Genomic DNA, 16,289 nt, shown 5'->3' with positions numbered 1-16,289 from the left:
GAACTTTCTAAAAGCAGCTGACTCACAGTGTCGTGGACATCCACAATAGATATTTGTCTATCAAAGCCTCATAAGGCAAGTTTTGATTCAAATGTTTACCAAACTAACAAACACTAAAATAAGGATATTTCCTCTAAATTAGTTTTCGAAGGTCACAAAATCCTTTCAGTTTTAATTTTTCAAAATTCCTAAACTAAAATGTTTTATATGTTTTGTAGTTAACTATAATAACCTTGCTGCAGGTCACATTGCAAAGACAGAAAATGACATACATGATGTTACATAAAGACAGGCAAAAATAGAAAGCCGACTCCTTCACTTAATGTACTTAATGTACTTAAAAGAGTGCGTAGACAGTCGAATACGTTGCCCTCCATGACTCTATATACTAAACCTCCACAGACCTTCTTTACTTCCCTCGTTAGCGATATCTTAATAGACCTGGAGCACTGCAGGTAGACTGTCCATCATATTGCACCATGCAAATTGCCTGCATGCTCATTTGCTGATACCAAGCTTCTGAAACTCTCTGGGCTGGCCTATATACATTTTTTGCTGAACTTCCAGCCATTCGTTGTGAATGTATGAGCCTTACATGAAAGTCTATGGCTTCTCAAATGAGTTAAAGAACATGCTGCCTCAGGAGCTTAACTGTATCAACTGCAAGCAGACAATGTGCATTGTAGTGGATTTAGAATCCATATTTTGCCACTGCATTTCTGTGTGCACCAACTGCATGTTTTACTCCAGGCTGTAACTCTGCAGACCACTGCAAATCTTCTCTGTCAGTCATGCTGCGTCTAAACTATCAGCGTTTTGAAAATGTAAAAAACTCTCCATTATAATAATAATAATACGTTTTTTTTCTTTGTGTCATTGCTTCATCAACCTGACTTTTCAACTTCACTGAAAGAAGATGTCCAGTTGTGTGTCTGCTATTTGAAAAAAGATAGCGATAGCATCCAGATCACATGGACAGTGTTGTGCCAATAAGTGATTTCAGGTATTTGCTGAAAAAATGATTGCCTGTGTTTAAACTGGCCTATAATCTATAAAACATATGTCAAACATACCTTATAAATGATATTAAGTGCTACCTTCTAGACCTGCCCCTGCACAGGTAGTTTATACCTATTATACACTTTTAAATAAACACTTTTATTAACACTAGCTCTGTGAAAATGGCTCCAAAAACATTTCATACTGAGTGACATGGGTTTCTTTGGGTTTGTGGGGACTTCATCCACATAAGTAAATGTTGCAAGGACAGGATATAAGTGTGGAACATGAAAAAGATTAAAGATCATCTCCTGCTAAATGTTAAATAACTAAAATAATCCTCTTGTTATTAAAAAAAAAAACCCTTCCCTTTTCCTGATAGTTGTCTGTCCCTGACAAACCCTGGATTATTTTCTTAATAAAAGATTTGATTTAATCTACTCTGATTCTTTAAATCTAAGACGTGCTCAGTTCAATCAATAAATTAAAAATTCCCTAAATGAGCTGCACTTATCTGCACTTTTTTCATACCAGTGTAACTTCACTGGATTTCTCCACAACATCTTACAGACAATACATTTATTTTCCAGATGTCAAAAAGGTGAGAAAAACTTTGTCACATGGATAAAAATAAATAAATTCTTCCTGCTGGTTTGGACAGTGTGTGTGTGTGTGTGTGAGTGTGTGTGTGTGTTTTGTGAGTGGGAGACTAAGTGTTTTTAAAAGAGATTATTTGGGTGGGGTGCAGAAGATTGTATTACACAATGTAACTCTGCCCTGAGGGGGTCTGACATGGTTTTGTCTGCTTTCCTTCTCTCTTCCCACTTCCTGATCTATTTTCTGCTCTTTTCCACGCAGTAAAAAGAGAGGCCATCCTCTCACATAATGTGTTCAGTGTGTCTAGATGACAATAGCTTCTTTGCTATAGCATGTGTATGCGGGCACCGCAGAGGTAATCGCTGAGGACAGTGAGAGGGAGTTCCCACAGTTTCGCCCTGAGCCACGTTGTGTCACGAGACAAGCTCCACCTGCATATTTGCACTCCTGCACTTTAAAAACCCTCATGAGACACAAACAGGCATACTACACGGCAAAGTGAAATGATCAGAAGGTAAACAGTGAAATCAAACAGCTGGAGGATGACAAACTTGACATGTTAAGTTTATTGTTTGTTTTTCTTTTTCTTTTTCAGCATGCCTGCAGTAGGGCGTCCTGAGGAGGATTAAATCCTGCTGTGGCACATGCGTACAGAAACATGAAGCCCAAACATCAACTTTATGCTGAGCATAAACGGCATTTAAATTCACATGAAACATATCCGACACGTCCTTCATTTCCTTTCCTTTTCGCCTTTCCTAAAAATCTACAGGTTCAAAAGAAGTACGGTGATTAGATTTCTTAGAGCAACCTGTTTGTTCAAAAACGTTCTCCAATAACAGCGTAGACGGTGGAAAGAAGACAAGGAAAGTGTGATGGACTGCTAAAAATATGTCACAGAAGTGGTCATAAACCGGCTCTGGCTTTACTCTTTGCACAGTAAGCTGAGAGCTTGTGATCTGAGCCCTCTTGAAGAATGCAAATTTGTAGTTAAATTACTGAGAAGTGGGACCGTCTTCTTTTCAGCTGAATCCAAATACACAACAAGGCAACTTTGGCGTGGCGCAGCATGGAAACATACCCTTGTCAGACACATAAAGGAGGGGGCTAATGAAGTGTGAGATGTCACAGTTTTTGTAAATTGAGGCCTCATAACAAGGTCCAGGCTATCAGACAAACTCACAGTGTAACATATAGGATATCATTCAAACATACTGCTATTATTTTCATTAGTAGTCTTATTGATTAGCAGTGCATTGATATTTGGCATTATGTAAACATCTTAAAGTTTCACTACTAACTTCTTCATGCACTAAAGCTTCCAATACAATCACTGCGTACTGTATCAAATGTATATAAACACATACAATGTACTGCATTAACAGATTATGTAATAAAACATCTCAACACAGCCATGCGTAATACTCATTCTCATCTCTTTCACACTCACACACTTTCACTCTTCACAGAAAAGCTTAAACGTTTAGCTCAATTGCTACTAAGTCACTCCTCTCTAGTTTGGCTAACAAATATGTACCGTAATGATTACAATAGAACAGGTTAAAAAATCTCTATAAAGCTTTTAAAATACACAATGTGCAATATAAGATGAGAATGCTATTGTTGGCTAAGGCCACAGAGAATTTGGTATAAAATACATTAATTTCTGTTGCTAAAGATATAAATAACACATCTAAAAGGCTATTTAAAAAAAAATCTAACAAGTCTTTGACATATACCAAATTATCACATGTGACCCTAGAGCAGGGTCAAATCCAAATACTGCCCCCCTGGCTTGGTCATGAGAGCAGGTAGTGACATAAGAGGAGCCTCACTTGAGCTGCACTGACCAATCAGACTGCTGCTCAGGAGGGAAACAGACTCTGCAGGATTCTGCGGAGAGAAGAAGAACAAGGGTGAGGAAAGAGTTTTAGCCCCCAACAACAACAAAAAAAAGAGCACCTGCACCAGACATTACCCATCACCTTCTCAATCACCTAAAGCTGTTATTACCCATCTATTACACTACCACATTGCAACAGCACCATCTGACCGTTGACTAAGCCCCGCCCCCTTAGGTATTGTTGCAATTGTTCTGTAAAGTAATTTTACTCTTCAGCAGGCCAGTTTCGCAGCAGACATTTTGGCGTGAAGCAGCAGGTAATCACAAATGTCTGAGAAAGGACGTTAATAAATATATCTATAAGATTACAGTTAACCTGGTTCTGCCAGAAGATTCTTCCTGCAAAAAGGGAGTTTCTCCTTCTCACTGTTGCCAAGCGCTTGCCCTTAGGTGTGTTGTTGCAGTTCCCTTCTGTTATTGTAGGGTCTTTACCGTTTCAATTTTATTCGTTTCTGTGTTCTTTTTAGTGTTTCTAATTATCATTTGTCAGGTGGAAAATTCTAGAAGCTCAGAACAAGCGTTACAATAAAAACACATGACTCACAGCCAAGTGGATATGGCAGTCTCACTAAACATCTGTGTCATTACCTCCTCAGGATTAATGCATTCAAAAAGAAATTGAGCATAAAGTACAAAATGCTATTTTAGTTAGTTTTAGGGGGAGTTTTGAGAGGGGGGGAGGTAAGTTGTTTTTTTTTTAAATTTACGTTAACTATATACATTTTCATACCTAGTTTTATGTACCTATAATATCCTTGTATTGATGTATGAAACATTAAAAAAATGTATCTTTAATACTGCAATGTAACAGTAAAAATGAGGACTTATTACTGGTTATCTGGGTAAGAGAACAATTCAAACTTTAAAGCAGCTACTTTCACTTTCACAATATTTTTATGTTGTTCTGTGATGAAAATGTCACCACTGAGGAGTTTCTTGCGCCCGCTATTTGACTTTCACGCTGTCTCGACATGCAGAAAAAGGACCATGCCTGTACAGTCAAAGGGGAGAGGGTTCAGTGGACGGTCAGTCGGCTATGTGGTGCTCAGTGTTTTCATTAAAGGCTTCACGAGCGGACAGAAAAAAGGTTAAACAAACGCCATGTGAAAACCCATGAAATACCTAAAAACCAAGAGATTTCCTCCAATTATTTAACCTAGTCAAAAGGAAATACCTGAAAATTCCCCATTAATGTGGAAAATGGTGCCCTGTAAGCCCTGGTGACCAGTAAAACCACAGCTACAACACCTTCTCTAAATTAAATCCCCCCGACTGATCCCTCAGCCAATCCTTACCTGCCACCTGCCTCAGACACCTTAAATACACACCCATTCTTTGGGCTGCGTAAGCAATGTCCTGGTCGGGTCATGAGTGTGCACGGGCCCGTGGGCGTGCATGAAAGCATCCTCGGGAGCATACTGTGGCATGAGGAAGGGGGAGGAATGATAGAGATGGGGGCTGAGACACATGTAGCCATAGACACTAATCTAAAGGCCTTTAAAATACAGAAAACAAAACCCAGTCTGTCTCAATATATTGCTTAAAGTAGTCCTTATCATGTCATAATTTATCTTCAGATTCTTCGTACTCTTTCAGGTTTAAATAAGATCTGAGATTCTCCAGTTCAAGTTGAAGCAAGCAGCAATCCGTGTGTGACAGAACAGGGAGAGGAGACAGGATAAACTAGTTTGATAGCCTCTGGGCAAACACAGTGGATGCCTGACAATACACACCCATAATACGAGGAGATTTGAATACAACACTTTGGATCCTACAGTGAGGTATGAGAGCTCTGAAGGCACAGAAAATCTCCATTATAGGAACTTCATTAATAAAATGCTAAGTGCACGGTGCATTTGAAGGACGCCACCTCTTACCTGGTAACCCTGCACTGCATTTATGAGCTCTTTGACTCCGTTGCTGTTGTAGGTCAGACCGGGCATACGCACCAGGCCTCCCGGCGAGGCAATGGAGGAGGGGGAGGGGAAGAAACCTAAGGTGTTAGGTGAGCCAGGTGGACTGGAAAAGAAAAAAAAAAGGAAAACAACAAGAAGGGAAAAAGGACAGAGACTGTTATCCTAAGTACAAAACCAGCATAAACATGTATCTTCTCAGAAAACACAACGTATGCAGCAGGATTCAGGAAAAACAAGACTGGGAGTAACTCTGGGTGTTGTCTTTGAGTGAGCTGCTCTCTCAGTCTCTGATGGCTCACCAAAGAGAACCAGAGGTCAATGCTTGTTTACCAAGTACTTTGATAACGCAGACTTCAGTCATTAACTACCCTTGCCCCAGCCTTTCTCCTTGGCAGTATATAATTCAACCAAGTACAAAATGCTCGACCTCTTTTCTTTTTCTTTTTTTTTAAATGGGAAAAAACCTTTATAGTTATTGCAAGTTTTAGGTGTTTTTAATCACTCACTAATGTACACAACATGTTTCAGTGAAAGTAAAACTATTTTGAGTTTGATTGATGCTATGCAGGCGGTTCAAAGAAGAAGATGACTAAGAATGAAGAAGATCAAGCGTGGATAGCAGTTCCACATTTCTTATGCACATCCTGAACTTTTGCAGGGCTTTATGAGAGAAATATAAATATATGAATCACTCAAGCCCAACACTCAGTCTTTAACCTGCCGGCCTTGCAGTACAAAGTGTGCATATCTTTATGAATAAAGCAAGTAAATAAGTGTCCAGCAGCTCTACACAGGCAGCTCCCTAAACCAAATGGACTATTTCCATTCACAGGGGTATGCCAGGACTGGGGAATCCACCTCTTATGTGCTACATGTGAGAAATGGAAGCTCTGCCTGGATCTGAGAGTTTGTCTGAGAGCAACTTCACCCACCAGTAAACAACCCACAAGTAAACACCACCCGGCAGCCTCGGCTTAGCGTCGGTTGGCTCGTAAATTTCTTTATAGAAATTCAGGAGTGGTTGATTTAATGTGAGAAAGGAAGATTACTTAATGGGAGAAACAACAGTAAGCTCTCACAAAGCATCAAGGATATTTCAGGTAAATGTGTACATACAGTGGGGCAAAAAAGTATTTAGTCAGCCACCGATTGTGCAAGTTCCCCCACCTAAAATGATGACAGAGGTCAGTAATTTGCACCAGAGGTACACTTCAACTGTGAGAGACAGAATGTGAAAAAAAAAAAAATCCATGAATCCACATGGTAGGATTTGTAAAGAATTTATTCGTAAATCAGGGTGGAAAATAAGTATTTGGTCAATAACAAAAATACAACTCAATACTTTGTAACATAACCTTTGTTGGCAATAACAGAGGTCAAACGTTTACTATAGGTCTTTACCAGGTTTGCACACACAGTAGCTGGTATTTTGGCCCATTCCTCCATGCAGATCTTCTCGAGAGCAGTGATGTTTTGGGGCTGTCGCCGAGCAACACGGACTTTCAACTCCCGCCACAGATTTTCTATGGGGTTGAGGTCTGGAGACTGGCTAGGCCACTCCAGGACTTTCAAATGCTTCTTACGGAGCCACTCCTTTGTTGCCCGGGCGGTGTGTTTTGGATCATTGTCATGTTGGAAGACCCAGCCTCGTTTCATCTTCAAAGTTCTCACTGATGGAAGGAGGTTTTGGCTCAAAATCTCACGATACATGGCCCCATTCATTCTGTCCTTAACACGGATCAGTCGTCCTGTCCCCTTGGCAGAAAAACAGCCCCATAGCATGATGTTTCCACCCCCATGCTTCACAGTAGGTATGGTGTTCTTGGGATGCAACTCAGTATTCTTCTTCCTCCAAACACGACGAGTTGAGTTTATACCAAAAAGTTCTACTTTGGTTTCATCTGACCACATGACATTCTCCCAATCCTCTGCTGTATCATCCATGTGCTCTCTGGCAAACTTCAGACGGGCCTGGACATGCACTGGCTTCAGCAGCGGAACACGTCTGGCACTGCGGGATTTGATTCCCTGCCGTTGTAGTGTGTTACTGATGGTGACCTTTGTTACTTTGATCCCAGCTCTCTGCAGGTCATTCACCAGGTCCCCCCGTGTGGTTCTGGGATCTTTGCTCACCGTTCTCATGATCATTTTGACCCCACGGGATGAGATCTTGCGTGGAGCCCCAGATCGAGGGAGATTATCAGTGGTCTTGTATGTCTTCCATTTTCTGATGATTGCTCCCACAGTTGATTTTTTCACACCAAGCTGCTTGCCTATTGTAGATTCACTCTTCCCAGTCTGGTGCAGGTCTACAATACTTTTCCTGGTGTCCTTCGAAAGCTCTTTGGTCTTGGCCATGGCGGAGTTTGGAGTCTGACTGTTTGAGGCTGTGGACAGGTGTCTTTTATACAGATGATGAGTTCAAACAGGTGCCATTCATACAGGTAACGAGTGGGGGACAGAAAAGCTTCTTACAAAAGACGTTACAGGTCTGTGAGAGCCAGAGATTTTCCTTGTTTGAGGTGACCAAATACTTATTTTCCACCCTGATTTACGAATAAATTCTTTACAAATCCTACCATGTGGATTCATGGATTTTTTTTTTCACATTCTGTCTCTCACAGTTGAAGTGTACCTCTGGTGCAAATTACTGACCTCTGTCATCATTTTAGGTGGGGGAACTTGCACAATCGGTGGCTGACTAAATACTTTTTTGCCCCACTGTATTTACAGATTTTCAGCTGGAACAAGGTGAATTTCTTTTTGAGTTCACAAGATTTTCAGAAAGCTTGACCTCTGTCAAGGTCACTGAGATTTGAACTCATCTGAGATTTTTAGTAGATATTACTATGGTAACAATTTGAAGCTCCTATGTCGCTTTGTTCTCGAGTTATAGCATTCACAAACTTAGGTGTCCAGGCTGCCCGCCCGCCTGGCAGGATGCCGACAATAGCCCCTCAGGCTTTGAAGGCTGAGAGGTAAAAACTGTGAGAATTCCTGCACACTGTTAAAACAATAACTTTCTGTGACCTTTATGCGAACTAATCAGACAAATCAAAACTTTTCAAACAGATAAAATCAAATAATTTCGGCAATGAAGAGAGTTTTCCCTTTGGACCTTCCACTAACAGACCTCTCACCTATTCACCAATGCAAATATTTAATATTTAAACATTTTTGAAAATATTTTCACAAGCTGAGCCATTTAATCTCTGATTCAATAAATCCCTTCATCTGTAAATACCATTGTTTACCTGGGGTAGTAGGCTGCGTAGTTCATGTATAGCTGAGCTGAGGCGGGGTAGTAGGCATGTCCTGGTGGTAGGGGGCGAGGAGCCAGGACCACCTGCCCAATGGGAGGGTAGAGAGCAGCAGCAGCCTCTGGAGGCAGGACAGGTGGAGCAGGTGTGAAGGAATAAGATGGTGGCGATAAACCTGGCGAGGAGGAGAGGTAAAAGATTTTTAACCAGACGAACAGAGACACGCGTGAACAGAGACATGGTGGAGAAGTCTGCAAGGTCATTGTTTGTTTTTTGGAGAGGTGCTCATGCAAATCTACAAACAATGACCCTCCACAACATCACTCAGCACCTGACACACTTTGAATGTATGCACGTGGCAAACAATGAAAGCGTCAGCGTATTGTACACTACGCTGGACCACCGATGGGCCTGTAACCTGTATGTTTCATTATTTCAGTATTTTATTATCACCTCTGTGTAATTTCGGAGCAGGTAAGATGCTTTTAATTCACTCGACAGTTGTCAGTGTTTAGCAGCATCTGGTTTATACTTTCTCATATGCATTCATGCATAAAGCCTTCCAAGTATTAAATATTAGCAAAACGAGAGCCACAGCGCTGTCAGAGAACAGAGACACTGTCTAAATGCAGGGGACAGTGCCGCCTGAGCACTTTATCCTCCTTGCATGGTGATTCTGGCTGTTCCTGCAGTCTGTGTGTGCATTTTCAACATTTAATTTCATCTCATCATGGACCTTTTTAAAACCCGCATGTCTAGCCTTGAATCCCTGTGTTGTGTCCCTTTCACTAATGTGAACTATTTCATATTAAACGGCTCATAACCATTAGACGTGTTATAATCCTCTCTTTTTGAAAACTAAGAGTCCACATTTAAGTCGAAGGACTACACACACAGAGATCAATCCACCATCTACGCACCAGCGTTCAGATATGCCCACAGCCTTTACACAGCTCCTGATTGGACAAGCACAGGAGATGCACACACCAGAGGTGTGCCAGGCCATTGAGGCCTAATCCCACAACCACCTCTACTCATCTGATAAGATTAGAGAGATGTAAGCCATTTTTGATGTTTTATGAAGATAGCTGGAATCAAACTGTCTTGCTTACACTTTCCCAACCCTTTCAGATTTTTATGAAATACTTCAGCAGTGTAAGAGAGTGGAATTTATGAGATCGACAAACATGCCACTAAAAACAAACTACAGTATTTTCATCTAAATGTGTGAACACAGGCAACAACTGAAAAAAGGATGGTTACCCCATTAGGTTTATTAGGTCATGCAGATGGGTAATTTAATCACACTAAATTACAAAGAGGTGACACACTCACATACACCAACACAAACTCTCAGACACACAGTTTTCGATCCTCCTGGTTAGACCAGATTTCCTCATCTTCCCACAGTTTGAGATTGGAGAAAAACCCAGCAACCCTGCACAAGGCAGGAGCCCACCTACCCTGCAGTCCCGAAGCAACCCAGCTCCCAGCAGCACTTACGTCTTGACTTACATGGCGGCGGGCTGAGCCCTGTCCCACTCCTGCTCCGGGTGTGTGTGTGTGTATGCGTGTGCGAGAGCGAGCCTCCCATCAGCACGAGGCCCATCTCCTCTGCGCTGCAGGGAAACACCTCCACGTAGCGGCTGTTTGCCCCACGCTGGCTGGACATCACATGCTTGTGAAGCCGCTGCGAAGCTTGGAGCGCTCGCTCAGCTGATGTCATCTGGATGAAGCAGTCACCTGACGGACGACCCTGAAAGCGGAGACGAATCAGAGATTACTCCGCAACACCTGTAAATTTGTGCTAGAAAGCATGTGAGTCAATGGGTGTGTCAGTGTGGGTGCTGCATGTACCTGCTGGTTGAGGACCATGTGCACTCCATGCGGTCTGATATCCTGTGTAAACTCGCCCAGGAAGGTGAGGATGTCCTCTATGCTCGCCGTGTACGGCAGCCCTCTCAGCCGCAGGCAGTCTCTCACTCCACCAGGAGGGGGCAGAAGAGACACCGTGGGCAGCACAGGCATCAGAGGGGCAGGGGCCACGGAGATCAGAGGGGTTGAGGAGTACCTGTTTAGCACCTAAGACACAGTTTCAAATTACATACCCTGCCTAAAGCAAAAACCTACCGAGTACGCAGTGAAGTTTTAGGAAACCCTTTCTCCTCTAGTACTGACAGGTAAAAGTCACTAACTATAACTCAAAAGCAAACATCTCAAGCAGAACAAAGCCAAGTCCAAGCTGTGTTTAAATATGACGCAACGTCAGACAGGAGCTGGCGTGGTGCCAACAGGACACCAGCGTGTTTGCATTTCTGGAGAGGACCAATAAACCTCGCAAGTGTCTCACACACACACACACACACACACCACGAAAGGCCTCTGCATAGATATGTAGGTGGACTGTCTGCTTATCAGTCCAGAAAGATAAGAAAATGAATGCCAAAGAGACACAAAGAGCAGTGGAGCACACGAAGAGCGAAAGAAAGTTCAAAAGAGAAAGGAGCAGCTAGAATAACCGTTTGTAGGGAAACATGCACACACAGTCCACCTTGTTTTACTGGTCCCCACCCATGAGCTTCTCTCCTATAATGCCTACAACTGCCTGAGAAGATAAGAAACACACCCTCACGTTGTCACTCTTTGCTGCTGTGGCCAAATAAACAAACAGTTTTTCTCCTCTAAAACCTACAAGTGAGCACACAATCAAGCACATTTCACTCAACCGCACACCGTAAAACAAAGCGAAGAAACACCCCGGCGTACCTGCTGCACCTCTGCTGCCGTACTCTTAAAAAGCTCGATATATCTTTTCCCCAGGATTTCCTTGTGTTTCCTCAAGGCGCACTGAGCATGTTCTTCACAGGCAAACAAAACAAACGCGTCGCCGGTGGGACGTCCATCTGGGTAGCGAACAAACAGGATGCCGTCCTTTCCCCCGCTGACGGGACACGTCTCTTTAAGTTCATCCTCTGGCGAGAAGAAGGCGAGCACCTGCTCGTGCGTGGCGGTGAAAGGGAGGCCTCGCATCCTCACTATGATCTGGTCCTCGCGGGACAGGAACATTGCTACCTCATGAGACGTACCTGACACAGAGAGAATGACACGGGCAAGCCCGTTCAACTAGTGTTAGTTGGCCTCCTTCTTCTTCTGCAATTGATAAGAGTGATGCTAAATCTGACTTTTCAAGCCTCTGTGATTTTGAGTAATCGTCTAAATCTCTCATCTGTATGACGATAAACTTTAGCTTTATGTAATGAGGTCACTTCTGGTTTCTGGGAGGCGTTCATCATGTGAGTAAAATTATTAATATTCAGGTCAAATGACTCAGTGATGAGCTGTGCCTTGTTGACAAACTTATTGCCCTTCATAAAAGGCTGTGTTGCCATTAAATGGTATCACTGAGTCATAACCAACAGCTTTTTGTGCTAATAATAATAATTTTTCTTTTAAGATTACAAGTGGCATGAAGGAAAAATCCCAATGGACCTGGAGACATTTACAAAGGTCCTGAAACATTTTCAACTCCTAAAAATCATTATTACTAAATACATGAATTCAAGCTCATATAAGAAGTTGCTGAAGTATTAATAAAATAGCACCATAGAAGATCTCAAAGACTTCAAAAGTCCTCTTTTTCAACTCAGTTTCACTATATACACACATAAACCAGGCGGCTGCACTTAAGCTAACAGATATATGAACTTCCCACCTCCTGCTATCTTCAGGAAGTCATCTCCTGTTGCTTTATAAACCTGCCGATAGAGGGGAACGATGTTTAGTGATGGGACAATAATTTGGTGATGTGGCTGATTCTACTGTGTCCAGACGCCTTACCTCAATATATCTATTCCCCATGTGGTGTTTGTGTCTCTGCAACGCCAGCTCTCTGTGTTCCTCGCTCACAAAGCGAACCAGAGCTTCTCCATTCCTCCTCCCTTGAGCATTCAGGCACAACGCAACCCCTCCTCTAAAGAGAAGAGCACAGCATATGAAGGGGGTTATAAAGCCTCTCTGAAAACCTCTGTCAGCAGCAGCTTTCTGGGTGTCATCAGTGATTAAAAAAAGATGATAAACAGTGTAAAAATGTGCGCCTTTAAAGATGTCAGCAACGTACTTGGCGATGTTGAGGCCTCTGAAAAATCGAGCGATATCCTGGTCAGAAGACTGCCACGGCAATCCTCTGGCTCGGATCACCGTGTTGTCGCACACTTTCTCCATTTTACTGCTGCACACACACACACACACAGGTATTATTACAGTGGATTATCGGGGAACAAAAATAACGTGTATCTTTAATAAATGTTACTCACCAAGTGCCGCTCTCGAACTTCTCACTAACTCTCTCGGGGTTCGAAAACGTGTGGCCTGCAACAGCAAAGTGACAGAGTCACCATGATAACACACAAAGTAATCAAGCTGAGACCGTTTTTAAAAGGCAAAGCAAATGGTTAAAGTCTAAATCAGGTAAGACCTTACATTTCTTTCCTTTCTTAATTACCGGTTTGTTAAGTGGCACGCTCAAGAGTAGTACTATGAATCTTGGATCATCCATTTTTGGGGGGGGAAATGATTAAAGGAAATTTCAGTTATCCTTAAAAGAGGTCCTAATTGATTTTCTAGTTTAGTTCACAGCAGGGTTTTACTTAAAGTAACACAGTTTTGGAACTCATTAGTAGTAAATCGATTTACTGATGTGTTTGCTAACATTACTCGGTAATGTACGTGGTACTTACAAAATGGCTCGGATAGCAGTGCCAGGACAACGCTGGACATAACCTGAAGCTGCTGTGTGGCTACTTCTGCAGGCAAAGGGACCGATGGATCCGGTGTGGCAGAGGGGTCCCACATGGTGGGCACATCAACAGGTATACTAAGAGCTGAGGAGGAGGTGGTTAAGGAGCACAAGCAAGAGAGCGACAGTGTTATTAATCATGAATGCATCGTGGTCCAGCAGGATTGGACGTTTGATTTCTTCTTTTTTTCCTCTCTCTCATTTCCTAAGTCCATTTTCAATTTAGTTGGAGTTGTATGCTTTGGGTGGAGCCCACTCTCTCAGCTTTCTTCTACACCTTCTCTGAATCAACCTGGAGTATTAAAAGGCAGGATAGCCGCAAGATCGCTACACTGATCATCATGGCCGTAACCAGGCCCTCTTTGGTAACTGAGTTCCATTTAACCAGGAGGTTCATCTGCATTTAGAGTTGCCAGCCCTCTGTCCTATTCAAAAGAAGATCCGGTTGTATATGAGCGGAGTCATTCGCCTGCTCCCAAATAATTTCTGTTGCTGGTTTAATACATTTTTTAAAACTAGGTCTGATCTGTTTTTTCCCAAATCATGACAGAATAGACAGGTGTGTGAAAAAATGAAAAAAGTGAAAACAGAACAGCAATACACTCACGTGTTTTTCTTCCTATACCTGTGTGTGCGTGTGTGTGTGTGTGTGTGTGTGTATGGGGTTGGTCCTGTTGGGTAAACACACACTCTTTCACTAAGGGCTTAGTAAGGTGCTGCCACTCTTTCCTTATTTGCATTTCAAAACCTTTATCCCTACAGCCAACTGCTTAATGCGTGTGTTGTGGATTTTTGAGGGTAATGCAATGCACAGTATGAGAAAGAACCAATCAATCGGATCAAATCAATCGAGCAAAAAAAACAAATGTCTGGAAATCCATGACTTAGACGGCGTAAACAGGCAACAGGACATGAAATGTTAATGTAAACAGGTGACGTGTTAAAAGGATACACTCTGCCATGGTGTGGACATTCAGAGCTTTGAGGTCAGGAGCGGGGAAGTGCTTCTTGAACTCCTTCCGAAGGTCAAAGAAAGAGTAGAAACAGTCTGGGACCAGGATGTTCTGGAGAGGAATACAGTGTGAGTGAAAGGCCCATCAGCAGCTTCTGTTTTTATTGCTGTGAAACTCATGTTTGCACAGGCCACAAGAGCATGCACTGCCTACTTCTTGTATCATTAACACACAGTTTGAAGGCACTCAGGAGAAATTTCATGAGCATCATGTGTGCCTGTCTTTTATGTGCACGAGTGTGCGGTATACGCATGGGCGTGTGTCACCGCAGTGGCTTCTCCTGTAGATCAGCTTTCAGTGTTAACATTAAAGTTCAGCGAGCAGTGCGGTGCTGACACAACACAGCCCTCTGAGAGCGTCGAAGGCTCCCGCAGCAGTGAGTGAGTGAAACATCCGCCCTGGCTGCTAGGCGTGTTCCCCCGCCCCGCTCACCTTGCTCGCGGCCTCGGGGTGAATCACTTGGCGGATGTGGAGCTGCCCGTCTGTACACAAACACACCGACGTGCCTGCGCCCGCGCTGTTCACCTCATTTGTCAGTTGCAGATGAAACTGTAAAAACATTTAGAGGTATGGACTTTAATACAGCTGCTTTAACCAGTGCTGTAACTGTAATTAATAATCTATAAATGGCCTATTAATGGCTTTCTGGCTACTTTGAAGACATTACCATGTTTAAAGCTTTATCAACGCTCGGTGCTTTGTACACACAGTCTGCTCCAGATCCATTCTCCTGTTCCACGCTCTCCTCCACCACATCCTCCTCCTCTTTTTCTTCTGTCAAGTCTGAGAGGTCAGGCTTTATGAGGAGCTCATTCACCTTGCCCAACTGGTTCAGAGAGGAAAAAAACAAGTCAGCCTTGAAACAGCCAGCCTAGCTAGAAACTCAGAGGCTTTGGAACAATATAATAAAACCAGCGTGAAATATGTGTGTTTGCTACATAGATATTATCACAGTGGAAAGCAGCAAAGGAGCAATTTAAACGTCTTACACATAAGGCAGAAGGTTTTTTTGTAATTAAAGCGAACAATGATTTCTGAACAGGTGCGCGTAAGGAGGAATCCCACAAAAATCCCCCTGGCACACTTTTTTTTTCCTTATTAATATTGGTCTGACATCATGTATCGCTGTTTGCAGTCCACCTGTCCACTCCTTTGAACACCACATTTCCTGCTTTGGAGTCACGATGATTAGCAAGTAAGAACAAGCAGCCTACAAGTGAGTTTTTACCTTTTTGTTCTTTACATCCACGAGCTGCCAAACCAACTGCACGAGCTCCTTCTCGTCAGACCCCAGGAGATCTCCGCTCGCGCCAGATGTGGCGGTGAAAACCACCACCAGGTAGTCTACCTGCGCCGTCATCTGAATTTTTAAAAAAAGAACCGCAAACACACAGAAAACTAATCTAATACTAAACGAGACTAAAAGGGACTGAAGATCAGCGGGATGTGAGACGCGAGCGGGACGCGGGAGGTAGAAACGCCTTTACTCTGACACCTGAGCGCAAAGGTGAGCCCGTAAATCCAAAGTTTTGTCGCCTGTGAGATTTTATGTGAAGCCTCCCGCAGTCACCATCGCGAAGCAATGGCTGAACGCTCACCGCTTTTGTAGGGAAGCTACCTGTGCGACCACGTGACCCCTTTACCTGGCCCGTCCCTCTTTCAAGTGGTTCAAAGTTTAGTACGTGGCAGCTCACGCGGGACAGAAAAGGTAATAAATGGTTATTAGTATAAAACAACAACGAGAAAAAACAAATAATAAATAATAATAATAATAACAATAATAATAACAAATTTGAAGTATATACA

The 16,289-nt window shown here is 42.8% G+C and overlaps 1 protein-coding gene across 2 annotated transcripts; it reads right to left on the bottom strand.

Annotated features, from left to right (window-relative positions):
* Positions 1–2,144: 2,144 nt before the first annotated feature.
* On the bottom strand, positions 2,145–16,066 carry esrp1 (epithelial splicing regulatory protein 1). 2 transcript variants are annotated; one of them, XM_085473772.1, is made up of 16 exons: positions 15,712–16,066; positions 15,151–15,309; positions 14,916–15,032; positions 14,423–14,534; positions 13,412–13,555; positions 12,989–13,043; positions 12,793–12,903; positions 12,513–12,645; positions 12,388–12,430; positions 11,442–11,761; positions 10,533–10,757; positions 10,179–10,431; positions 8,670–8,850; positions 5,377–5,518; positions 4,828–4,917; positions 2,145–3,489 (listed from the first exon to the last, which is right to left on the bottom strand). In XM_085473772.1, the coding sequence occupies exons 1-16, from the start codon at positions 15,841–15,843 to the stop codon at positions 3,355–3,357; spliced, it is 2,352 nt and encodes a 783-aa protein (XP_085329898.1). In that variant the 5' UTR covers positions 15,844–16,066; the 3' UTR covers positions 2,145–3,354. The 2 variants fall into 2 exon arrangements, with proteins under 2 accessions (XP_085329898.1, XP_085329899.1); XM_085473773.1 differs by lacking the exon at positions 4,828–4,917.
* Between the last annotated feature and the right edge of the window lie 223 nt (positions 16,067–16,289).

This window comes from Copadichromis virginalis, linkage group LG11, assembly GCF_057382275.1.
Source record: "Copadichromis virginalis isolate Kocher_CV1m ecotype Utaka linkage group LG11, C_Virginalis_male_GT1.1, whole genome shotgun sequence".
Taxonomy (NCBI): domain Eukaryota; kingdom Metazoa; phylum Chordata; class Actinopteri; order Cichliformes; family Cichlidae; genus Copadichromis; species Copadichromis virginalis.
Note: the sequence above shows the minus strand (reverse complement) of the source record. Positions and strands in the feature narration are given on the sequence as shown.

Coding starts and splice junctions, on each gene's coding strand:
- esrp1 (XM_085473772.1), bottom strand. CDS start 15,843: ATGACGGCGCAGGTAGACTACCTGGTGGTGGTTTTCACCGCCACATCT. Junction 11,762..12,387: donor CTTCCTGAAGATAGCAGGAG/GTGGGAAGTTCA, acceptor TCTCTGTGTCAG/GTACGTCTCATGAGGTAGCA. Junction 8,851..10,178: donor GCCGCCATGTAAGTCAAGAC/GTAAGTGCTGCT, acceptor CCTCCTCGCCAG/GTTTATCGCCACCATCTTAT.